The 27,444-nt window shown below is 38.4% G+C and overlaps 1 protein-coding gene across 1 annotated transcript in view; it reads right to left on the reverse strand.

Annotated features, from left to right (window-relative positions):
* The window catches only part of MYO1B (myosin IB), a 114,340-nt gene that overhangs the window by 25,156 nt on the left and 61,740 nt on the right, over positions 1-27,444 (reverse strand). The window contains exons 9-17 of the mRNA XM_075153898.1: positions 19,241-19,339; positions 18,785-18,888; positions 17,743-17,890; positions 16,943-17,061; positions 16,076-16,162; positions 15,686-15,751; positions 3,818-3,922; positions 2,262-2,324; positions 1,290-1,490 (exon numbers count right to left, since the gene is read on the reverse strand). Of these exons, the coding sequence (XP_075009999.1) occupies positions 1,290-1,490; positions 2,262-2,324; positions 3,818-3,922; positions 15,686-15,751; positions 16,076-16,162; positions 16,943-17,061; positions 17,743-17,890; positions 18,785-18,888; positions 19,241-19,339 (992 nt within the window). The remainder of the gene's footprint in view (positions 1-1,289; positions 1,491-2,261; positions 2,325-3,817; positions 3,923-15,685; positions 15,752-16,075; positions 16,163-16,942; positions 17,062-17,742; positions 17,891-18,784; positions 18,889-19,240; positions 19,340-27,444) is intronic.

Genomic DNA, 27,444 nt, shown 5'->3' on the forward strand with positions numbered 1-27,444 from the left:
AGAATCAAACTTTTGCTGTCCAGTGACTAGATCAAAATGTTCTCACCTGGGGATGGAAAAACAATATCCCTCCCAAAACAGGAGGAATTCACTGACTGCTCTACTGGGTAAGTGAATGCCAATAACAATCGAAGACCCTCACTGCCTGCTAAGACGCAGTCTGTTTGCAGTCCTTCTCAAAGCACTGGAGTATTTTGAATTCACTTTGAAGTTGGACAAACAAAGAGGTATCTAAGTATTAATCCCTGATAGATTATATGCAATTAAAAAATATTCTTAGCAAATACATAACGTAAAATTAATGAATGGCTCCCTCAAAGGCTGAAAGTATGACACTTCCAGCACTATTTTGAATGAGCACATTAGTGAGCTATTAAAAATTGTAAGATTGAGAAAATGTTAAAAAATAGGGAAGTATTACACAGTCCTAGCAAAATGAAACTTTCCAAATATTCATTACTCTGTGAAACTAACAGTTCAGCAGATTCAAACAAGAGGTATAGGGTTTTTTTAAATAAGTTGTCTTCTTTTTACAAATTTAATTATTTTGATTTTCATTAATAAAAAGTCATACTGAATTATACATCAAAAAGTAGAGACTTGTATTTATTCATACGGTTTATGTTGTAAAAAGCAAAGACATTTGCAAGCCCTCTGTATAGCTTTCTCTTCCATTTGTTTAAACACACAGGCTGTCAAAATAAACTCAGTTCCTTCAAATGTACAAAAACTCCACTTTCTCATCAACATGACTAAGGACTTCAGCTAGTTCAGTGACAAAGAACATTTTCCAAAATATCTTGCTTTCAGATGTGTGTGAATTTTTGTCATTCTAAACAACATTTTTATTTCCAGAGACCTAGCAGCAGAAGCAGTTCACCACCAAAGCACATGGGACATCTTTCTCCTTTGCTGAAAGGAGTACTGCCCTTAATTTCAACTGGAGCAGCATGATCTCTGAAAACCTTCCAGCCCAAATCACGAATCTTAGGCTTAAGACAGAAGAGATTAAGACAGGTGTGGATTTTTTGATCACCTATTGACTCAAGCAATTCTCCTCCATTTAATGGAGGAGAAAGTAAAATATATGAAACATCATTTAATGGATGAAGAGCCTCCCCATTGTACCAAACCTAGGCTTCACACAGGTACAACACCCTCCAAACACCGCATACAAAATATATGAAACATCATTTAATGGATGAAGAGCCTCCCCATTGTACCAAACCTAGGCTTCACACAGGTACCACACCTTCCAAACACCGCATACTCCCCGCTTCACCCGTTACCTTGCCAGCGTAATGCTGAATCCTGAAGCAGCTGTGAGGCAAGGAGGTGTCGTTGAGGAACCGGGAGCACTTGCTCATCCTGCTCTCAAAATGCTGGTGAGTGGCACAGACTTGGTTCAGTTTTTCTAAAAAGGTGTCATCGGTAACAGTTCCTGGTCTCAGGCATTCTTCGTCTAGCATGGCCAGGATTCCAGTTTGGTTCTGAAGTTTCAAGACAAGAGCTTTAGTGTTTGTTTCCATCACATTTCCATCAAGGCATAAAAAGGAGACCGCTCTCTCCTGTTTGACTTCTGCTACCCAGAAAAACGTTCTTCAAGCCATCTCAGCGTTTGGCCCTTTTCCTCATCCCCATTTCCAACAGAGTTTTAGTATCTGCGTTTTTGAAACACTGCTTCTGAGATCTGAATCTTGAACTTCATGTTGGAATTTCGTGTCATTTACTCAGACTGTAGAAACTCCAACTTCAATGAAAGTAGCCAGTTTATGGGTAAAACCAGCACACATTTTACGTTAATGGTTAAAATGTGTTCTTTTCTGATTGTTAAGGAATTTTATCTTTCTTGCTGCGCTAAGTCCATAGGAAGTCCTCTTATTAGATACAAGTACTTTCTGTACCTAAAGCACTCAGTAACAAGTCATTGAGTTTTCTAGTTTCCATATAAAAAGAAATGTTATTTACAACGCAGCATGTGATATATGCTATTGAAAACAGCACTAAATGTAAACATTTAAGGGTTGGTTGGGGTTTTTTTTGCATAGGTGCTGCTGAACATTTCTAACAAAGTAACATATAGCCTTACAAAAAAATTTTTTTTTAGTAAAACAAACTTTTACCATACAAAATAAGATGACTAATACAACGAGCAGCTTGTTTTATAAAATCAAAGTGCATGAGGATGCGTACAGACTTTATGGCTAAATTCAATCCGTGCATTAAAAAATTCTTCAGAGAGATTCTTGAATACAACTTACATTTTCTATTAGGTCACAAATTATAGCATTGTTGAAATACTCAATATGAGTCCATTCAATCCCCTATAAGAAAAAAAAGTAAATATATGAAGAGGAGAACAATCGAGGGAACTTCTCCTCCAGGCACTTTAAATTATTTTCCAGTTAACTGAGACACTACCTTCAAATTTAATTCTATACGCTTACCAACATCTTATTTATTAAGAAAGAAATGCAGTCATCTACTACTAACATTATCTGCGCAAAATGACTGTCCTTGAGCGGCTGCCAAACCCGCTCTCCATTCCTTTCCCCCACCCGTGTCAGCTTCCCATGCACTCCCCTGGCGCCCGGCCAGGCTCCTCCCGCCACCCCCGCCCCAGCACCGCTCTGCCCACGCTCCCACTGGTTGTAAGGAAATAAGCCCATTTCAGTGCAAGCATCCCCGATCAAAATTTCTAAGCTCTTAGTTGCTGGGTTTCTTTTTAATGGGAGGAAGAAAGAGGGCTAAATTTAGATGAGATCATCTGAAAAATCCAGAGTTTGGCTGTTGTTCAGATATTGCTAATATCCTCATTTTTTCAGCGATAAAATTTCCAGGATGAGATGCCAATGCATCAGGAGGTAACACTGGTAGGGCAAAGGACTGGAAAAAGAAAATATTAATTTCATTCTTAATTTGCATTCTGTGGTATTTCTTACAGTTTAGTTTTTCAGAGCATTAGAAATATCATTCAAGAACCAAACTGCAGTAATGATGTTTCAAGTGTTTCACCACTGAATGCAAAAAGAAAAAAAAACATGCCCAAACTTCATAATATCCTCAGGATTATAAGGCAGGAACTTCATTTAATTTTTAAAAATGTTTATACAGCAAAATGGTATCATCCAATTTGAGTACAGGCAGTGCATGCCAGTTTCTACAGCTGTGAGCTGGTATTTTGTCTGAGCTCTGTATATCATGGGGAGTACGGCTAAGACCTATTAAAACTTTAACCTGATGTTCACTCACTGAATAACATCAAACACCAGAGTCTGGGTTCCAAAGCACATCTTAAATTTACCTATAAAGCTCACACAGCTCCCTTCAATACTTAACTGAAAGAAAACTAGAACCAAAAATCTATTTGTAGTTTCTTTCATCTTGCATGCTATTGTTTTACCCACCCAATTCCCTTTTGAAACAGGATTAGCTGTGGCCGCTGTTGGGGTGTATCCCAGACACTACTGTGTAATCCAAAAACAGGCTCTAGGGTAATGGCACTAATACCAGAAAGCAATACTAGTCTTCTAATAAATTAATTAGCCCTTGCTCAGAACTGCCAGTCATTGTTGCCAATGAATGAGAGTTGGGTCTGGTTTATACCTGGATAACTCATAATGTGAAACAAAACCCAAACCGACTTTTTTTGCTTAATGTAACTACCATGCAATCCTACACAAACATGCTCCGTGCCAAGCCGGTGGTCAAAAAGTGAGTCTGTTCCCTGAAAAGAGGATCCAGTATGCATGCCTACGTATCTTTACAGGGACAACGGGAAGAGGAGAAGATAAGGAAAGATCCATTCAAGTATTACCTCTCGGATGTATTCCTCCTGCTCTTCTTTGAGGGTAAGTTCAATGAAGATCTGCTGCAACTTCTCATTACAGTAGTTGATAATGAATTGCTCAAAGCTGTTGTCCTGTCAGATAAAACATGTTTGCATTTGCTGTTGTGCAACACCCTGGAACTCAGCTGGAGTAAGTTACCGCAGCAGCTGCAAGTCAACAAGCCGCTTTGTTAACTACTCCTTCCAGTTTTGCAATGTGATGGTTTGAGTAATATTTTATTGAGAATGAGATTAGTTTGGAAATTTTAGACCAAATCCTTCCCTGAGGCTTTCTCCATTGGGAGGGACAAAAACTCTGTAGGTTTATATTCGTGATGCCTCTGTATCGATTCCTGGGGACAAGTCATAAGGAGGCCTGTGGGGTCAGGGAATAAACAACAATAGTTTTGCCTGCACTAATCTGTCCCCATGTGTAACATGTAGTCTCCTGCAGGTTCTGATAAATAAAATTATGATGGTAGCATCTTTTCCAACCAGGATCACTCAATAGCAAATGAAGTATCCTAGTTCACTACAGACCGAGGCCCAAGCTGCTATTCTGGTTGTAGCTGAGCCTTGGGTTAAGAGATTATTGGCTCCAGAGGTCAACCCACCTCCTCCTTGCCATCAAACTGCTCCTGTAATTGCCCTAAGAAATGATGGGAATTAAAAGAACTTTATCGACCAAAAATCCTTTAAAAGGCTAAATCATATAAAACTGGGTTAGGGAGCAAGCATGCGTGTGACCCTTTGCAGAAGAGACCGGGGAACAGAGCAGACCCTGGAAGGAGGGGTGGGCAGTGGGAAGGCTGCTCAGCGACTGCAGCCACAGCAGCCTGCTCCACCGCAGCTGCAGGAGCAGGGCAGTGACATTCCAGCAGCACGCTTCCAGAAGGACACACATCAGCATCGGAAACGATGGCCGCAGCAAGCCCCTAAATACCACAGGTAAAGCCCTCGCACTCAAGTCAACTGAAGTTTTACTGCTAACATCAGCAGGGGCAGGACTGCAGCATAAAAGCTGTGGTTCACCACTTCATCTCCGTTACCTTAAATGAGTGCAGTTTGGAGGCCAGGTGCCCATTCTGAGGGCCAGTTTGAAATGGCTTTGAACTTTCAAAGAAAGAGGGAACAGCAGCTTCATTGTTTTTTTCCCAGTGCTTGAAAGAGTCATTAATATCGTAAGAATTCCATACATGTATCTGCAGAAATAACTGCAATCGAGTAATTTTGGGTATCTGCTGCTGATCTTCTCTTCTCGGCTTTGTGGTTGTGGGGTTTCCTCCCCCTCATCTTTTTTTTTTTTCTTTCTTAATTACTAGTCATCAAGAACACTTTGGTTATTTAGGAAGCTTGAAAATTTGCAGAATAAACCACTATGCCTTTTTACACTATGAAGTAAGTCTGCTGTACAATACCTGTGAAGCTCAAGCTATGGCAATACAATTTTTATCACTAAGGGCAACTGCAATCATTTAAATGTTTTAAATTAAGGATCTGGTTGCTAAAATGAGATTAAGAACACACAAGCAGATTAGAAAATATTGATTATTTTTATCATTTTTGTTTTAGGTAAAGCAAAATCATAGCTGATCACCAAACTTTCTCAGCCACGTCAAACTCTGCCCCTCACACCAACTGCAATTGTCAATCAGAGATTGCAAAACTTGCATAGCTCTAGATGAGAAAGTTAAAATTTGGCATGCATCAAAATCAGCACTGCAAACAAGTCATACTTACTCCATTCTGTTGCAAAAAGAAATTACATAAACTGCAGTCAGTACTTCTACTGCTTCCATAACAATACAAAATATATCTATTAGCATTTATTTGGCGTACCAAGTAGATCAGTCTTTTTATCAGACTCATATTTGTATGTCACTGAAAATGTGAAGTACTACATAAATGTTATGTATTACTTCTTTGTAGATGAGAGTATCTTTAGGTACTATCCGAAGATTATCAAATAAACCAAGGGATTGAGGCACATCAGAGTGTAACACAACAACATTCTTGCATTGTCACATCTCTAAATCACCATGTATCTTTTGTCTCAAACAGCCATATAACACAACCTTTGGTAGACACATCTCGGTAAAGGGAGGGGAGAATGGGGGAGGGAAGAGAGAGTACTGGAGGAAGAATGAGTAAATGTTTATTTGACACATTCAGATAAGGCCATCACTTTAGATATATCGAGTTTGAAGTAAAAGGACCCCAACTGACACATCACCTTGGCAAAGAGGAAGGTTAAAACATGCTCTGCATCCTCCTGCCAGGCACATGCCACCCAACGCAGAAAGACTGTTTCTCCAAAAGACCATGTTATTCCGATTACAAGGACTGCAGGACTTACATATTACACACAGCCTTCATCTTCAAAAGACGATGGTAACTGAACTGCAAATCCAGCTAAACCATTTAACTAAAAGGTCATTAACAGTATATTAAAGTAATCGCTAGATGCTTTCCTGATTTGCTATGTATCTGTGATATTTATGGTTTGCCAAAGAAAGGCAAACCAAAATCCACAGAGTTCTTTACAAATCACTCACTTTAAGCTATGAAATTCTATTTGACGTTGCCAAGCCACTGAAAATTGCTATTCCAGGAAAAAAGTCATTGAAGTGCAGTGGCGATTTTGTTCTTCATGTATGATACAGAGCAAAAGGCTAACAGTTAATTACAGCAAGGAAAATGAGGAAAAATGTTTGGAATTACTGAAATTCTCAAAACACTTAACTCTGAACAGACCAGAAGACATTCGGTAAACTAAATACGCTTCAGAAAGCAGCATTTCCTTTTACAGATTTTAAGAAATATTGTATGAAAAACCAATTAGACTGTTTATCTCTGGGCAAATCTAAGTAAGGCAACAGAGGTTGTGAAATTATTCTCCCTTATTGTATATCTATAATTTTTAATTATGTGAGGGCTTCATAAAGCATAGATGAATGCTCACAAATGAATTGTCCCCCAATATTTTAATGAAGGCTCCTAGCAATTCCTATGACAGAACTAGAAGGGATCTAAAGGACTTCTGAAATTGTTTTTTAGAAGGCAATAGAGAATGGTTAATATCAGTGATAGCACACCACTAAATCCATTCAGGAGAAACGGGCTGGAAGGACCCAGCCGTCAAGAGACTGTACTTACTCCATATGCTGACCATTCGCATTAAGCAACAGAAAAGGTTTTGACCAACACAGAAGCAGCACAGTCAGACCCAAAATTTCAGGGAGAGTAAGTAAATTCAAATATTCTTAGAAAATTTTAGGAAAAAAAGTACTTAAGATCAGCACTTCTTAAAATGTCAGCTTCTCTTCCAGGCTGTAATTCTGCTACTTTAATGTTGAAAGCATCACTTCAATCCCTGCATTTTTATAGCAGCATTTCAAACTATCCCTTTGAAATCCCTATGGAATACAAAATGTAACCTTTTGGGAAGAAAAAACCACTCAGTCTCTCAAATTCAATTAAAGGTGCTGGGAAACAGAATGTCACCTGAGATGGGCTCAAAGTCATGTCAAATTTATAGATACAGATCAACCAACCACCCTCAGCTTATCCTCTCAATCTTTTATCAGGTACAACAATAAATTTAGACAAGCGGAAAAATTCACTGACAAAAATCAAAGCCTACTTCACCATGTTTTTCACTTCATAAATAATGGAGTCTTGCTCATGCAGCTTTATTCTTTATCAACATTCAAACTACTGGGCATCAAGGTGGCATTTCATGAATAGCAAGTTTTTGAACTTTCAAAAATTCTGCTCCATGCAAAAATATAGTGCTTATCTACACAAGCAGATCATGATGTTGTACTCGCTCAGGTTGTTAAGAGTCAAGCACGAAAAGATAAAAAGTTCTAGTTTTGAACCACTGCTATTACATGAATTACATACAGGTGCTTGAAAGTCTAAAGAAAATATTTTTTGTTCCTTAATATTTTACCTAATTTCTTCTTTGGAAGATTCCAATCATGTGTATCATGGAATCATCTGAAAAAACATATGTGGATGTTCCTGACCTTATATGTTGTTATACCAGTAAAATACCAACAGCAAACAGACAAAATAAAAATATTTTTGTTGAAAAAAAAAAAAAAAACAACTAGTCAAGAAGTCTCTTACTGGTCTCAGACAGAAATGTCTCCATATGCTGATTTTGAGTGTCATTTCTTGCATTAGATTTATGAACACAAAATATGTAAAACACAGCATTTGCCTATGAAAACCAGCTACCTTCTAATCTTCTCTCCCCATAGAGAATTCAAATTCAGTTTTGAGTACCCAGATTCCAGTGATTTCCAGAGACACTGAGGCAACTAAGATACCTACTTAAAACTGAAAACTGGGTACTTTTTCGTACTAGTAGGTAGGAATAAATTCTTATCTTCCACCTGCCTAATAAAGTCCTAGTTTAAGTGTCCTCTCCACTTCACCGTTTTCCCCAAATCAAGCATATGTTGTTGATCCAAATCTACAGACTCAGCTATATCATCGGTATCACACCTATACAAAGTGTTTCTCAATATTTCCTCTTCCTTCTTAATCCTTCATCACACCAGTTCTTGTTGAGAGCCAATTCCAAAATCTACATATTGCTCAGTCTCCAACCACACTGAAAAAAGGTGTTCAGCAACACCTTTTCAAATACCTTGTATGAACACATACAGCTAAAAAAATACATAGGAAGTATTTAAAGGAAAAGCATAATTTAAAAAAAAACCCTAAATATTTCAAGTCATGAACTGTCTGTTGAAATCAACAGAACTAATGCCATTAAAATGAACTTTTTGATCAATATGGGGGGAAAAAAAGACATACAGAGACTGATGCTTTTGCTCTAACACATACAGCCCCAGAAAGTAACTTTTTTCAACATCAAGGCAGCTCCAGGCATCAGAAGTCTCTGACCTCCTCCTAACACAGGCAGGTGATCCCAGGTAGTTCCATCAGGCCCATAGACTACTACTGAGGCTCCTAGAGAAAAAGCCAGATGGCAAAAGTAATGATGATAAAAGACTAACATACTCGCTTCACTGAGATGAACGGTGGAATGAATGGTGAAACCAACGAGCAAATCTAATTTATATCCTACTGTGGTGTCTGGGGATAGGGATTTTTATGTATGACCACAGAAGCATATGAGTTTATGAGACGAAACTAAGAAATATAAATGCTAGAAAATGAAAATCAGCAAAATGGGGAAAGTGCATTTAAAGAAAATGAAAAAAGACACGATTTTTATCTTAGAAAGCAATGACCTACATGTGACCCAGTAATAACAATTTTTAAATTTTTTTTGCAAAGTTAGTGAAGATATGTTATCAATATTTATCCCTTACTTTTCTGTTTACATATACAAACATTCGAGTAATCAAACTTAATTGAAAAATACCTCATGTGAACTAGAATAAGCTCTGTGCTTTTGTGTAAATGTCTCTATAGGCAAAGAACCAGAGAAGCATATCATTTAACTATAAATATTCCATGTATATGTAATCAAACTATGTTTCAGTGTATCTAATGGAAGCAAGAAAGATACACGCCAAAGCTTCAGGGATTATCCATTTTCCGTATTTGCGTAGCACAACCAACCTCAGTCCTTATTGATGCTATCGGCACTGGTAGAGAACCAGGCACTGTGAAATCCACCTTGCTCTCAGCTGTGGCGTTGGGACACACAGGTCTAAACCAAATTTGGAGTTAAAAGGGCAAGAAACTACAGTGAATCCAGTGCACCAATGCATGTGTGATCCACGGGGAAACCCAGGTACCATCACTTCAACAAACTCAACCTGATAAATTACAGTCCTGGAACAACAGGAATTACTAACAGGCAAGAACCTACTACGTAATCATAGCCATTCCTCTACTAAGACATAATAGCTGCTGTAGGGCAAAATGTTATTCTCAAAACCTGAAGCAGAGCATTTGTGTATATTTGCTCCAGCAAAAATTTCAAATATTTTCTCTGTTCAAAACAGCCAGCCAATGGAATTTACTTCATAAACTTGTGTTTTGCAAAATAAGCCTCTCTAAATACTTAAATTTTAATGTGATTAATTAAATGATGATTAACTTCGTGGGATGCACCTCTGCTTCTAAGCATTCGAACACTTAAGGAAATTATTGCTTTAACAGTATTATAAAATCTCTGTAGCACCTAGGAGTCCAACCAAAGGTCCCCGTCTGTAAAGCTCCCCTCTTTCATGACACTTGCCAGGAGATGCAGTTGATCAATTACAGATTAAAAATTCAGTTCTCCTCTCACACTAGACTGGGCTGTGCCCTGTACGATCAGATTGAATAGAATGCCAGGTATATGCATTTTGGCACTGCCACTTGCCAGTATACGATATGCTGATGGACATCAGAAAAGGGTTGAACAATTTCGAAAAGGAAATCTGTTGCAAGGTAGAGTGCCTAGAAAAGGTGGCTGGAAATTACGGTCTGGAGATTAAGGCAACTACCAAAACAACAGATATCCATGGCTGAGTTAAAGCCAAAGTCAAGACATGAAGAAAGGGTCCCCAGAGCCTAAAAGAATGAAAAAAAAATTAAAAGATGAAGATAAAAGAAGATCCTGATAAGCCAATTTTCTCTGTACACATTTTTTCTCTCTAGTAAGTCATCTTTCTAGCAAATAACTAGACCCTTCTCCAGTAAAATCATCCTTGGGGGGGGTGGGTGGGAAGTCTCTGGGCCAGCAGCAATCTCTCAGAGCTCAGCATGCTCTGCAACTATAATTTCCTTCATGTAATGAACACGATAGAAAAAGGGAAAGCAACTATTCAGCAACTGGACCAAGCTGTCGTATAGGTTTATGGTAAAAGTGGAAATACCTCCCCAATTTTTTCATGGCTCAAACATCTCGGAAAGGTATTTTCAATGTTTACCCCCTCCTTACTTGGTTACCCCCCTCTAAAAACAGTAATTACCACAACTATGAACATGTTAATATAATGAAACTGCATTCTTCATATTTCTGACAGATTCCCTCAATAAAGATACTGGCATTTTATCGATGTCCAGATGACAGTTTACATAGTACATGCAATATGACCAAGCTTCTTTCCATCAACACAAGGGACTTCTGCACACAGTAAACAAGCTAATTGCCGTAAATCAACAGAAGCACTACCAAGTGCATCACAGACTGAGAAATGGACCTGGTTTTACCGCTGGGTGGCTTGTTTGGCTCTTTTGTTGGTGGTATTTTTATTTACTGCTGGGTTTTATGCAGAATGTGACGGATGCTGCCACATCTTTGCATGTTCTTGTGCACCTGGAGCAAAAGGAATTGGTCAGAGGCTGTCCCCAAAGACAAGGCATTCACATCACCTCAGGTGAACCCTCAAGCAGATGTCTGAGGGCCAAATGGAAACAGTCCCTTTCTTTCTGCTGCCTTTACTTTTGCAGCTCTATCCCCGTGGCATCCCCGCTTCTCGTCAGGCTAAAATACGTGGAACAAACTGCTCCGCCAAGGGATCGAGCAGAAAGCATTCACACTCTCAAACTGTCTTCTCAGGCCCTGGCAAATTTCAAGAATAAGCCTTGTTTGGCAGCCTTAACTTTCATAAAACTGCACTCCAAATCATTAGCTTCGTCATATGGACCAGCTACATAGTGGCACCTGAAAATTCAGCATAAAGCCTTCAAGCCAACTAGCACAGATGGACATTTTTATCTCTGAAGGCTAGGCAGGATGAAATAATCACACTTGCTCCATGACATTCATTTTTACATACCCTAGTCCTCATCTACACAGGAAACGTACACGACAGAAAATTAAACGTCCAAACCGAACAGAGTGAGTCTGCTGCTCATCTCTGTTGAAACCTGCCAGGCCCTCAGTCATCTGCCTTCTACAGCCTTCATTTCTTTTTCATAAAGCCCACCACTTCCACAACCCTACCCCGACATTTTGCAGAGATGTGGAAACCGCTTCTGCCCAAAAAATACAGAATCAAAGATGGAATAAAACGGGACCAGCCCTAAACCTACCCCAGGAAGTCTGCAATCGAACTGGTTCTGAAATTCCCAGTGCCACCAACCATCATCCCTACCCCATCTCAAATCACAACCTAGACTGCAGACTCTCAAAAATGTGGATAAACATACTTGGAGCAATTAGTGCCAGGCTTCAATCCATTGCCCAAGCTCCAGCAGTGTTACACAACCAACCCGGTTCTGTAGCCCGCATTTTCACACTAATCCTAGTCCCTAAATCCTTGCCCATAGACAATTCACAGAGACACCCAAAATTTCAGCATTTCGCTTTCAAAACACTCAGTCCTAGCATACAGCTTACCACAAAGGGCATGGCAGGATTCAAAAATAAACACAGCTTTACAGCACCTATTTTGTGGATTGTTTAGCCAAGCTTGCTATTGACGTCTGCCAAACCCACAGAGGCTGAGGATTATCGACAGATTTAAATTCCCTAATCTGAATTTTTGGACAGCCAAGTCCTTAAATCTGCTTTCTTGGATAGCTTTTGGGTTTGTCTTAAAAACGGGTTTATGCTTGATAAAAATACTAGCGGAAACCAAATCCCAAAGAGTATATGCCAGCATTATCAATACTCCAGTATCTTTCCTTTGTTAAGTTTCAAGAAACCTCCAGTTACTTTGTAAATTAACTTCATCTTAAATTACAGAAAATTGTAGAAATTACAGCAAGTAAAGTAATCTTTCAAAAAATAAATGAAAAAAATCTCATTTATATAAGCTTCAATTTGCATATAATAGAACAAGACTTCTATTGACATCAGAAGGCGAAGTGTAGGATCTTTCAGAATGGTAAATCTGGATTTCTTTACTCTTCTTACAGGAGGAATTGTAGGATGATCTAAGGAATCGTCCTAAACAGAAATAAGGCCCAAGAAATATTGTCTGCCCTGCCCATTATGAAACAAAACAAAAAACTCAATAATCTGTAGCAAACTAATGTTTTTGCAATGGAAAATAATGTATTCCAGTAACTTCTAAGTGAGAATCTCAGGACAAAACAGGTAAATTAGAGTATCATTAGTTTATTCTTTCAACGATCCTGACGGGTAAGGGTAATACTAAAGGGGGGGGGGGGGGGGGGGGAGGAATCACCCTTCAGTAAATATGTATCTTGCTACTTATTTCAATGGTATTAAGCTTCATGTGTAAATACTTAGCATGTATATAAAAAACTCCTACTACATCTTCTATGTTTTTGATACGTTCCGTCTCCAAGGTACAAGGACACTTCAGGTCAAAGAACATGCACTAATGATAAACCTATCTGCTTCCTGAGTAGAAACATGATTAAAGTAGGTCTTTTTACCTTCAGCATATTAAATAGCTTACAAGTTTAAAATGCACAAGTTCACAGATGAAGTCGTCTTTCAAGTACATTTTTGCCAAAAACCATTCTTTGTAGAGATGATATTTGTTCTAACCTTCAAGAACAGACATGAAAAGCAAAATCTAACTTAAGATTTAGATTCAAAACATCTGCACATTTTTAGTCAGAGGTTTTAAGTAATTTATAATTAGATGGATATAGTTACTGCTATTAGCTACACCTCAGCTAATATTTTGAATGTTTAGCCATCATGTTTACAAATGTACCGCACAGCAAAACACTCCAAATTCCACTATACTTTTAATGCTATAAATCTTAAGATATTATTGAATTTTCCTTGAGTTACGGTTTCCTTGAATTGTACACTGTTAAAATTTCATTCATTTATTGATTGTTTTAATATAATTAACCTTAAACAATATATTCTCTGTGAAGTGGTTACTTAAATTCTCAACAATAATTGTTTTCTGTAAGCATTTTCTCAAGTTCTTTAATAATTTTTGTGAGATTCGATCATTTGTTACAAAACTCAACATGAAAATATTTGGCAGGCATCCTCTTAATTGACCTTACTACATGACATTCATTCAAGCAACCACAAGACCAGTTACACTTTGCCTATACAGCGTTCATTACAAAATTATTTTACTCAATCTAAGGATTATGACATAACATCATCTTTTGTTCCAACTAGGGCTGCACAGAAAATTAATTTTGTTTTGCGGATTTTCTAATGGATTGCTTTTCTATCATTCACCCTTGAATTACAGTACTGCCACACAGTCCCAACACCAGTAACTGTACTAGTTACCTCTAGAAACCTAAACCAATCAAGTTTCTTTGTCAAACATCTTTAAATTAAAATATGGTATAGTACAAGCCATGTATGTTTCTGGCATACTACCTGACCCCCATTTTGAACGTTCACTGAATGTTCACACTGAACCAAGCTGCTTGGCTAGTGCTCTCACCACAGCTCTTAACTCATGAGAGGAAGAGTCCCGTCTTGTATGAATGTACTGATGAATTTGATCCTCGTTACAAGGCAAACCTTTCCCACCTTTTCCAGTAGAACCAATACTCAGCATTTAAAGGAGTGAATAATAACTGCCCATATTATTTTAAAGTTTTTGAGTTTGTATGAATTGGGAAAGCTACATCGTAATTCAGTATGAAAGGTAAATGAAAAGAGCCTTGGTTTTATATTTTTCTTCTGCAAAACGACATCTCCTGTACTTAACTACTTACTTATGACCTTCTAAGATGTTGAACTCCTACAAAAAAAAGACAATTACATGCGAGAAACAACCTTGTCTCTGGAACACCATCCCACAAATACAATTACTCAGTTGGCTTGTATGCTAGTGCAGGCTTCTGTCTCCCACCTCACCTTACATGTTTATCCTTAATAACATAAAAGAGCGAGCTAGTGAAAACAAGAGCTTTGCCCAAAGATGCTAGCAGTACCGTGCCAGTGTCCAGCTTTCTAAAGGTATGCCAAGGACCAGCTCCAAAGAGATCTGGCACCGAGATCTCCATTCAGCCACCTGACTGCTTGCAATATATTTTCATAAATATGCTCTTATGTTTAAGGCAGACAAGTAAACCCTTGACGCAAGCATCGGCTTTGTTTTTCCTCTTCATAGAGGTACTTTGATTTGCACATACTTTGATGTTATGCTTCTGAAATAAAACTTACACCACCGTCCCACGTATAATTACTCTTTTCTGGATTATTCCCAGCTTCTACGCAGTTTAAACACATTCCCTGGATTTTCAAGTGGGATGTAGGGAAGTGGGTAAGGATTGCATATTTTCTACTGATTTTTCTCCCCAGCTGAGTTTCTAGTTTACACTATACAGATTCCAACCAAGATCTATAAATAAATAAAATAAACTGTCAAAATAAGATCTATGAAAACGCCCTCTCCCTGGTGTTCTCTAACCCAATTAAAAACTCCTCGTTGATTGTTTTTGTTTCAAAATACCACCAGTCTGAAAATACTATCATAAACAAACAGCAGTGAGCCACAGATTGTGAGCTAGGAATCGGTACAGAATATTTATCTAAGTGAATCGAGATGAAATGGAATATAATTCCTTGTTTAATTCTGACAGGAAAAAAAAAATGTATCGTTTTTGTTGTGTTTTTTAAAGGATACAAAGCTTGTTCAAAGACATCCACAAAATGCCTCAGGGCAGAAATGACACTGCCAGAGTTTCCTTTATGCTCAGAGTGTATGTCACAACAACATATATTTAGTTTACCCATCATAAATATTTATTTACCTATGGTGTAAAAACACAAGTTTGGCTTTCATAAATTTTTGTTTCAATTGCCAGACATGCTAAGACATCTCTCTTTGGCTTACTTTTCTAGTGGTTTTTTTGTCAGGAATGACACACTTGATTCAAATTACATGTATTCTGATTACAAATTCATGAACTACTCTATTAAGCTTTAATAACAGCTCTCACGTTAAATGTTTACTATTATAAAGGTCTTACCTCAAAAATTTCAAAGCCATAGATGTCCAGCACCCCCATTACCTTCTTTCTCACTTTTGTTTGTGCCTTAAAAAAAATTAAACATTGAGTCAGCCATCTGTACATTTCATACTTGGGAATCAAGAAAACTAATGTATCTCATAAGTAGGCTGTCAAATTCTGTAAACTGAAATGTTAAGTATGGTTTCCCAGAATACACTTAACATGAATATTTTCATAAGCTTAAAAACAGAGCAGACAGCAATTTGTTGAGCTGTGATACAGTTATTCACCTGTACCACGTGTAACAGTGTACAACCAGGAAAAATGAAACGGGCAAATACAGTTTTACTGTCCACTTTAATTTAAAGGATTTCTATTGATTTTTTTACAGGCACAAAACAACAATACCTTAATGCTCTCATTGATTCTGGTAACAAGCCAAGAGAACAGTCGACTGTATAAATTCTTAGCCAGAGCATCACGGGCGTAATAAGCCTAAACAGAAGAAAGAAGAAAAATGTTATAGATGTTGGGCTAATCCCAAACTTTGTATGTTACTGATGTATCTTAAAGGTGCTATGAACAGAGTGAGAATGGCTCATGCAGCAGTGCCTCTGCCTAGGCAGGCACCAGAGCCAGACTAGGGGTGCCAGCACACTGTGGCAGCACCAGTGGCTTACTGGTGCACCCCTCTGCCTTCCTGGCCGCGGGCTGGCTGGAACAGCAGCCACAATCAGCGCACTTCGACTCCCTTCCTGCTCATCCGGATATCCTCTGAAGACTCACATCCCCCATCTAATCCTAAGCAAAGGGACTTGAGCAGCTGCAGTTAGGGAAACGACATTCCTGCTAGCCTGAGCTGATGAGACACAGGTGGCAATCACACTGGCTCTGCAGCATTACAGAAAGATAAATTCACACTGGCAGCAAAAGTTTTTCAGCAGCCCGGGGCATACTCACATGAAATTACACCAGTTGCTCTAAATGAAAACAGCCTGCCACAATACTTTCAACATGCGTTTTGTGCAGAACTGTTTCATTTTTTCATTCTCTGCCACATTTTCCTATCCCTCATCTTTTTGAGGTAATTCACACATAAAAACAAAACATCCAGTATATTTAAACACTTATAAACTGCTGAAGAAAAAACACACTTAGGCTAATGATATGTTTTAGTCAGTACAGCCTATTAGTTGTATTTTTTATGGTTTAGTCACGTAGAATAAATTGCCATTTAAAACAATTCTTTCCTTTAAAATCAGGACCTCTTTTTACCTGAGCCACATTTAGCGTTGTTGAAACTTTCTCTTGCTTGGCTTCAACCGTCCGGAAGCTGAAAGCTCTTTCTAATACAGACTGGTCTATACCTGTTAACTCGCAGATTTCCTTGAGTTCTAGCATGAAAAAGGAGAGTGTAAATATAATGAACTCTTTCATATAATTGCTTTTCCTTCCCCAAAACTATTAGCTTTTAAGTAGTTCGGTATTTTCCCAAAGCAGGTTTTCTTCAACAGAAGCGTCCCCCATCCACACTCTCTCTCCCCCTACCCTGCCAAGAAAAGTTTTAAAAAATATGCACAGCATGAGGAAACAGTTATTGGTTTTGAAAGCACTTTCTATCTGGTTATTTTTGTGAAGAAACCTTTCTTCCATTTATCACAGACTACTTTTCATGATGAAAAACTTTCAATTGAAAATAAATGAACTTTCAAAATGTATCAACTGCAAAAACATGACCAAATGAATCTGACATTACAGGCAGAGATACCCTACTACAAAAGAACAAAAAGCCTCCACTGCAAAATAACCAAGCAGTCACAAAAATGCATAACACCATTTCACATTTTAGAAGAAAGTGTTAATAAAGTGGAAAAAAAGAAAATAATCATTTTTGGAATTTCAAACAGCGCAATTGAAATTGCACGGAATTCAACCCATATTTGCCTGTAGGCGAGTTTTGGAAGCAATCTAATTTAATTCATCAGTAAGGATATTCTATGTCTGCAGAAACTGCAAAATTAATAATGACTTCAGACAAATGAGCGGTTTTCCTCCCATCACTAATCTCATCTTACCATTTTTATCTTTGATTTTACTTTCATCCAGGCCATTCACGCGAGATTCAGGCTTAAATTCAATATTTCCCAATTTTAGAACGGCTGCCACCACTTCAAAAACAGACTGTGTTTCATGATCCATAAAACCAACAATCTGCATTGCATTCTGGAAAGGGGACAGACAGAATTACGAGATAAAAGAATCTACATTTAAACAGATCATACAACTAAAATTCAGCATTTATCTGTATTAGCATAAATTAGAAATGTTTTATGAATACTTTTGCTACAAAAAGAACATGATATAATTACTACGCTTGGATAAGTACGTTTTTTAATATAAAAGACAGGTTAAGGAAGATCTGGTAATTGAGCTGGCATGTCAGTCCAGTCCACTTCTAGGATTCATTCAGTTTACGGGTTTCTAAAAATGCAGTACTTTTCTTTTTAGCCACTTAATTTAGTTTATAACCCAACCCAATTTTTCACAGTCAAATGAACAGGTACTGCCTGTCTTCTCAGTCCACTCTGTTGCTCTAAAAGCCAGTAACTTTTATAATCTAAATTTGCATACACTGGGTAACCAGGGTCCTGCATTCTTCTTGTCCCTGAGTACAATCAAGCAAAAACATCACGGTAAATAATCTTGAGAACCATCCCTGGTTTTTTTTCAACTTGGTCAGCATCACCTGGTTCATGAAGCTCAGTCACTGCCATCATAAGCCACTACACAATATAACCTTTTCCGTGTTCTGATCTGGTCTGGGCTTTTTTTTTTCCCCTTCCTTTCCCCACCTCCTTTCTTTTTTTTTTTTTTCTTTTTTTTCCATCTTTTTTGTATTCCCACTAGAATACTCCAGAAACTTGGTTCTTTGTATTTTCTAGTTGTAGCTAAGCTTCCCTGTGCAAACAGGCCATACGCTGGCATGAAGAGTGCTAGCCCTCAGAAAAGACGGCCCTCCCAGCCCAGCCCAGCGCGAACGGCCAGACCAAGGGCATAAGAACTCTGCAGTAGTGTTGAGTCCTTTGGGGTTTACACCCGACCCCTGTTCCCTCTTACCCTAACTGTCCTGAAGTTTGCAGCATCATCCACTCCATTCACTTTGGCAGAATCAAGGCCCAGGTAGTTGTATCTGCTGAAGTCCCGCTCCAGTTTGAGTTTGCCTAATAAATCAAATAAAAGTATCATTCGTAACAGCGTTCTTGTTCATAGCAATTTTATTCCAGAACCGGTATTGTCAAGAACTGTTGTTATTATTAGTAGGATTAAGTTTTCTTCAAGGATCTTTTAATTACAAGCCTTCTGAGTAAGAATAGGCTTTCTGCAAAGCCAATTCTGACTCAGATATCTGGATAATACCAAACCATATATTTACTTCAGGCATTACTATTGCCACTACCACCAATAATTTGAAAAATGAATCAATATCACATTTCCCGCAAAGGAAGATGGTGTGGAACAGCACATTATTTATAAAGACGAAATATCTGAAAATGGCACAAGGGCAACACTTACAGAGGAAGTCTTCTGATGCACCAGACAGTATCTGATAGAAAATGTGAAAGTTTCTTTCACCTCTTGGCTGCTTAACAACACGAGACTTCTCTAGCAGATCTAAACAAACAAACAAAGTCTCACAGGTCAGGGAGAGATTGTTGGAGCAAAACCCCTTAATACGAATATAATCCCCCATCGTTTTCTACTTCATTGCTTTATATCATCATCAGCAAATTAGAAGATGATAAATGGTAGGCACAAACCTTATCACAATGTATCGCGTTAGTACATATTTCTCCAATAAGTTATTTGAGCAAGCTGTAAGCCCAGTACACTTCTAAATGCTGTAGTCTATGAGCTGCTAAGAAAACTCCGGTCAGGGAAGCAATGCGCTCAAAAGATGTCAACCGATGCACAGTACCACCACAAAATTAAGATTTGGTGAGAATGATGGCATAGGTGAAAGTTTGAAAAGAACTGAAATGTTAACAGGCTAAGCACATGAAAGATGGATAAATGAAAGGGGGAAGCCAAACAAAGCATTTAAACTGAATAATCATGTAGCACTTTGTGATCCTCAGGTGCATCAGACTATGAAATAATTCTCAAGGGGACTGACAGAAGCTCCATCATAAGACAAAGTGAAATGGAAAAGCATCACTGCACCGATTGAGTAGTTTGACAAAAAGATTGCTTCATCCACCGCCGTTAGTGATGGGCACATTTCTAAGCCTTGCCAAAAAGGGTAGGAATCCAGGCAGACTGCGGACTTGTAACACATTGCAAACACTTCAGACCCTACATCATGTTTACCATGGAGGTGACAACACAAAGGTGGTTCAGCCTGTACTGCACTGAAAGGCTGTGGTCCCCAGCACACTGGGAGAGGGGGGAGGGATGCGATAAGAGAACCTCTGGACAGGTATCGGTGTCACTTGCTGGTTTTGTACAAAAAAAAAAGTTTTTCCTTCTTTTCTCACTGGCACACGAGGGCTCCACACCATTTTTCCAGATAGCGAACCCATTGTTCCCAGTATACAGTTTCTCTTAAGCTACATATATTCAGCAACATGAAGGTAGAGACATTCAATGCCTCATTCCAAGTGCACAGCAAAGGAGTTCCCCCATGCACTTACACTACATACCCACCACAGCTCTCTCTGACTGGCGCTAAGTTGTCTCCAAGCTGTGGCCATGCAAGAAGAAAGCCCCCCACAGCTTGGATGTCACTCTTCAGAAGAGCTGCCACAAAGTTGAGATGAGGTTTCACAAAGGTAAAACACTGGGAACACCAGTTCATTTAAAGGACACGTGGGTTGCTAAACACTTCCCCTGCCTGGCTACTGTAATATCCGACGTGTATTCTACTATACCTTTCCTCAGATTTCCATTTCTGCTGAAACTGAGCCTGTTTAGTCTCAGCAATCTGCAAAGTTAGAGGCGGCGCTCCGTGCAGCCACCTTTGTGCTGCAAACCCCCCTCCAGCCCCGCCACGGAGGAGCAGCTGGGGAGCGGATGCCTCCGCGCCGGGCTGCAGCCCCCGGGCTCCCCCAGCTTTCTGGCACGCCAGGGCTTAACGCGAGAGGGAGCGTCTGCCCTGGAGTTCGCCCCGTGAACAGAGGAGCAAGAAGGAGTGCAATAGTGTGTATTCATATTTTTGGTAGCTACAGACAGCCTGTTGTGCCTGTGCTGCACACCATAATTACCTAAGCTTACACCCTTTCTCATGGAAGAGGAACCAAAGACCAAACTTCAACCCACAAAATTATACAAGTCTTAGGAGGCCCTCCTCCAAATAAACTACAGAAAGACAGATTCAAAAACTAATTTCTGTCCTAATAATTAGCCAGTGACAACAATGACAAAAATTCAGACAGGATTATTAGTCTTCTCGTTGGCTTATAGTAGGACAAGTTTCAAATATTTTACAGACCAGCTGAACTATGTTATTCCATAAACATGCAATTGCTTGAGAGAAGAAGTGCAACCACCGTGGTAGGTGACAGTGAATGTAGCTCCCAACGACCGGAGCATCTGACCGTATGAAAGACCAATACCTCTTCACCGTCGAATGCATTGTGTGACCACGTCAGAACTTTAGCCTTGTTTGAACAGACATTTGTGCTTTTATAACTCAATAACCCTACAGTCTCTTTCCTTCCAAAGGTGGCCCTCTTTCAGCACCTGGAAGTTTTGCACATCCTGATGACAAAGTACACCCAAGACACACCCAGACAAGCAGCTGTCCCATACTGCCAGCAGTTCATCTTTACATTAGGATGGGGCAGGTTACAGATTGCCACTGTTGCTTTTTCCATTTTATTGGCATCTTTTTTTTTCTTTTTTCTTTTTTTTTTTTTTTTTTTAAATCACAGATGACTAACATCTGATGGTTGACGCTATGTTGGAAAGGCGTAGATCAGAAGCTGTAGTTGTCACCAGCAGCCTAGTGTGCAACCTCAATACCTCTGACTTCACCTAAGGTTGGGGCTCCCCTCCTTGAGCTGTGGTTCATCCTAACTATCCAGTTAGTTAGCCTAACTATCGGATACCTGATCCTCTCTAGTTTTTAATTCATAACTGGAAGGGAGAGGCTGGTCCACCACCCAAGTGTTAATACTTGGGCTGAGAAAGGCAAGGTGAGTGCCAGGCAGTTCAGAGTCACGCTGGCTGTGAAGGTTCTCCAGTGAAGTGTTGGAACGGATCGCAGCCAAATTTAATCTCAAAGAAATAAACAACTTCAGCTCCCGCAGTGGCTACACACACTTCAGGAAATGGCTGTATTTTCAAAGGATGTTGAAGCAATGCAGTTTGTGAAGTGGTTTGGCTTATTTGGGTTTAAAAACATTCTCTATATAAATTTACACAAATGCTCTCATAAAAGCTCAGCTACATATCCTGGCAAAATGTTATATGTAAGCCTTCTTCTAATTACATGCATGCCTTCGGCAGATTTAACAAACAGTTTCTTGAGCATGTGTCAAATGAGTTCTATTAGAAGGATAACTGTCCTGGATTTTTCACCACAGTTTATCTTACTTATATGTTTTTAGAAGCAAGGATGTTAACTAATTAACAGTCAGCTTTCCAAAGTCCCAGTATTCCATATTCTTTGTATTCAGCCTTTGTAATTAAGGAAAAAGGCTCCAGAAAGCAGTTACTGACAGAAAATCAGGTATTTACCTTAACAAAGCAGCTGTTACCACTTCTTTTTAAAGCTGTATTCATTCTCTGCCTTTTTTCTTTTATGCCCACATGCAGACTGAAATCAGACTGGTAGAAAAGATCCAGACCATCTGCCCTACTCTGAAGAAAACTTCTTCCCTTTGTTTGCCTTAATTAGCATTTTAATAAATCAACCAAACATATTTTCCTTAAAGCAACTACTGCACAACAAGTAACTTTTGTGTTAATGCTCACATAATTATAAATTCTGTGGATTGAACTGTCGAAAGAGAAGACACAAAGATGCACATCAGATTTCTGCATGTAACCACTTGGTAATTCTGTTTACAGTGGCATGTGTGGGCAGATGGTGCTTATCTATATGAAAACACATACAAGCAAAACCCCCCAAACTCTACATATTACATTTTGTTATATATTCTATATAAATTATGTATAGGGACTATACAGAATTATCTAAAGAGAACATGCAGAACTACATATGGTGTATTTATGGATTAGGTATTCTTCCTGCACTATCTAACACTGCTTCTGCTTGAACTGAAACATTTAAGATGTTGTGTGTATCAAAGCAACTGTAAAAATTAAATTGCTTTGGAAAGGTCCAACCTGGAAACACTTATTAAATCATGTTGTTTGAATATCTATTGATTCAGATGGCTCAATACAGCTACATCCCTCAGGTTCTGAAGATTATTTGTTATTCCTAGGTAACACTGGTTTAAATGCAAGACATCTGTGTAAGCATCCTGCTAAACCGTTCGACTGAACTCAACATGAAAGAAAAAAAAGGAAATCGATGCTCAATACTTCTGGAAACTCTAATATAAAAATTTACATGATTTCTTTTCAGTTACTTGACCCATGAACTTGATTGATGCAGAAAAATATAGGATATTTGTATTTCTCTAAATATACTAGAAATTGAATCAATATTCAAGAAAGGAATAAGTAAACACTACAAACAAAAAATGACACTACCTTGGTACATTCTGAATAATCCAGAAAAAGTTTGGTTTAGTCATATTCTCTTCAGCTGGCCATGACCAAGGACCTTTTTAGCTGTTCAGCCAAAGTTACAGAACATATTCTAGTCACAGAAGCTTATCGCTACACCCACATTATGTTAAATTATGTTTTCTGTTTTCCTACCTTGATTCTTCAGCTGTCATCAAAAAAAGTCACTGATTAAAAAGAAAATACTGTAGTGGTTTCTCATAAACTTTTGCACATTATTCCCACCAAGTTAATAATAATATTCTGTTGAATTAAATGATCTATATCAAACAAAACCGACTATCTGGGCAGTATGTGCAGTGAAAAAACGATTGCACAATTTTAGGAGTCTTAAATCCTGATTACTCAAGTGATAAGTGACATTTAAAAATGAGCTAATCAACATGTTTAGTGTTGTTTGTTATTGGTTTGGGTTTTTTTAAAAAAAACTTCCTAATTTACACAAGACAATTGCCTAAAAGGTGGCAACTTGAAACACCAAGGGAGATGTTGGAACAGTATTAAAAAAAAAATCAACAAGAATGAGTATCTCTTTCCAAAATGTCTAGTTGTAAAATTTGTTTTATATTTCCCTGAGCAAAGGAGATTACTAACAGCAATCACATAACTAAAATCAACAGCCCGAGTTGTTGGTTTCTCAGTAAGTGGGTAATTACTTTTGTCTTTTAAAATGAACAAACAAGCTGTAAAGAAGAATAAATTGTAAAGTTATCACTAGCACTTTGCTAACTTAAAAAAGTTGTTGCTTTAGATAAACACCATGGATTTCTTTCATGTTGTTGTTGGAAAAATGGCAAAATAGGGCCCTTTCTTAATAACTTGTTATTTGGACTTTAAGTACAGTGTGCTGTTTAAAAATGGCTTTTCAAAAGCAGGCATTACGTATACTGTACTTCACCTGCACCACTCTTATCTTCTAGTTAATCATTAAATCACTGAAGGGCTTAGGCAGATTAGGAAAGATCACCTAAAGCTAAAAAGCTAGGTATCTTTCAGCAGGAAATCCCAGATGAAATGTGAAAATTTACGACTTACAAATATTCTGGGAAAGATACCACAAGATCCCTACTTTTCAAAAGGTCTAAACAACTGCAAGTGTGAAACATTTTGGACTGTACCATGCAAAACTATTTCAACCATAAAATTAAGTGTACACAAAACCGGTCACAAAACTAACGAACCAGGCGTGCACACAAACATCGCCCTGCGTACAAAACAGACACAGCATTTGTAGATAGAAAGTCATATTTTAGAGCTGTACAAGCTATTGCAATTAGCACCTATTACTTTGGAAACAAACATACCCATTTTTACGTAAAATATATTTTATTCTGTAATTACAGGTGGAAAAGAAACTACTATTCTGCTTCCTCCTGCTCCCATCCCCACTAACATGGTAGTTATAATAAATGGAAAACTAAGAATAGTATTGACGGTTTCTGTAATTTATTTCCACAGTATTACACTCGGGTGAAAGCAGGTTAATTACCCAACACTCCAACTGCCTTTCTTCACAAGTGCTCTGGAAAAAAACCTCTGAGCGCATAAGCGCAGAGAAGAGTGTTCACTGCAACAGCGGCGACTGTAAACATCCCAGGGGAGGACAGAAAGAGCAGATACACCTCGTACTCAATTCAGTGAGAGAAAATGTAAATGCAATTTACCAGTTTGTAAATGCATTTTAGAGCAACAGCATACCTTTAAGCAGGGACTGGTGTTTGTTACAAAACAGGGATGGGATATATACAGTCACAGGTGACAATACAGCAAAGGTTTAGTGTTCAGGAGAGCTCGCAAGCGTAATTTGGGCTTCCTAACCCCATGCACATGAAACAGGTCAGCCCGTGAATGGACAGGCTGGCTGGTAGCTAGCACTAGGGTTGTGCAGCTCACCTTACACAGATTCCAGCATCTCCCACCCACTACGAAAACAACCTGGGACCTTCACAGAAAACTAACAAAAAGGGAGGATTCAAATGACTTGGGCTTACCACATACTTCAGCTTACTCGGCCTTCTTCACCCTCCTGCTCACCCCCATGCCTCAGTTGCCGCTAACATAGGATCAAACAAGTACAACGCATGCTAGCTGAAATCATTTTTCTTTTGTAGTCTAAGGGGAAAAAATTCCTGACTGAAGTAATATGCTTAAAGATTGCATAAATCACGTTCATCTCAAATTTTACACTCTCAGTTTCTTTTTATGACTGTACAGCTATATGTCAAATGCCTTACAAATCAGAGCACTCTGAAGTTTGAGCAGCCATGTAATGTACATGTAATGAGTCTATATGTATTTTACGCTGATCAAACATAAACCTATCTTCAGTTTGGCAACATACCCGTTCTGACTTAGTAGATGTCACAAACCTTTTCCATTACAATCCCTTCCATTTTATTATTCCCATTCTAATTTTACTCAAAAGATTTACCCTTCCATTTATGGCACATTAAACATTTCAGATCTATCGGCTCCTGCTAAAGCCAATGGACCTTTCACTGCAAACTGGAGAGGACAGACATGCAGTATGCATTGTCATGATAATTCTATTCTCTAGCTCCATCCCGTGAACGGTTCACCTGTAGTGAACCCCTGTCATTAAGAAGTAAAAGCTCATTGAAGGGCACCAGGAGAATGGCCCAAGGGAAGGTCACAACAGCATCAGCCGCTATATGAAGGGTCATAGGACTAGCCTTTCAGAGAGCTTCACAGCATTTCAGAGTAGGACAGACCAGACCATTTCAAACAAGACCTTTTAGCCTAATGGGTCTCTGCTTATCTTTACCCGTCTGTTAAAATTAGTAGCTTATCTTCATTACCTTTCTTGCCACCAAAATAAACTAGGTGTTCACCGTGTCTGCTTCCAGCCACTCACAGTATGAAATACAGCTTGGTGATATAGGCTGCGATCCAAAAAGCCCACTAATTTCATTGATGTTTGGAAATCAAGCTCATCAGATACAACTATTAAAGTTTAATCAAAATATTATGATATCATCTTCACATCACGTTAACACTGAACCAACAGACGGTCAGAAAGCAAAGAATATTTATGAACAAACTAATCACACTTTCCCTTTTAAGGATAGGAAACTTCAGCACTACTTGACTTCCTACTTGATGAATTAAGACAACAAATCCTAAATTTGACTAAAACCAGAGTAAACTGTAAGTGGTGTAAATGAATTTAATCCCCCGATACCTCCAGAATGGTGATACCTCACAACAGAAACATTTCTGTTCTGCCATGCTGCAGGCGTGTGGAAAAGGTCTAAGGCAGGACAACAAACTTGCTTTAAAACTGTACAGACTTCAAACTCTCTTTTAAAAAGAGAGGTGGATGGACTATCAAATTTTGCGAACATTAAATCAAAGATGAGATATATCAACACACAGCTACAGGAACTCAATATTTATCTGTGACATACCCTGTCAAGCATGTGGTGTTTCATAGTTCAACAAGTAACATCTTCTCCACAACAGGGCTTACACATAAGGTCTTTATTTTTAAATTTAAATTCATCTTCTTGCTATTAGATATTTATTAAATGTGAGAAGACAGGGAGAATGCCTAAAATGGTCACCTTTTAGGAAGATCTAAAAATATGTCTGCCCTTGATTACATATGTCATCACATCATTATAATTACATGTAATGCTATAATTAGAACATGCAAAGATTTATAAGGCAGATAAACTATAGAGTAACTATTTGGATCGCCTTTTGATATGACACAATATTTTCATTAGATGACTCAGCACAGTACTTTCAAAGATAAACTGTTGAAAGTCCACTCTACAAAGCAGGGTTCATTTTTATGTATCTATTTTGAATGTGAAATAAAAAGAAACAAACAACACAGCCAGCCTGCTAGAACCTTTTTGTTCACATTTAATTATTAATGAATACACTGAGTATGTTTGGCCTCTAATTTCACTGACTGCCAAATGTCAAAGTTAATAGATACCTGTAAACACTTAAACAGTGACTGCTTTGAGTTTCAAGATGTACTCTGTCAC

Source organism: Calonectris borealis, chromosome 6 (assembly GCF_964195595.1).
Source record: "Calonectris borealis chromosome 6, bCalBor7.hap1.2, whole genome shotgun sequence".
In the NCBI taxonomy this organism is placed as follows: Eukaryota; Metazoa; Chordata; class Aves; order Procellariiformes; family Procellariidae; genus Calonectris; species Calonectris borealis.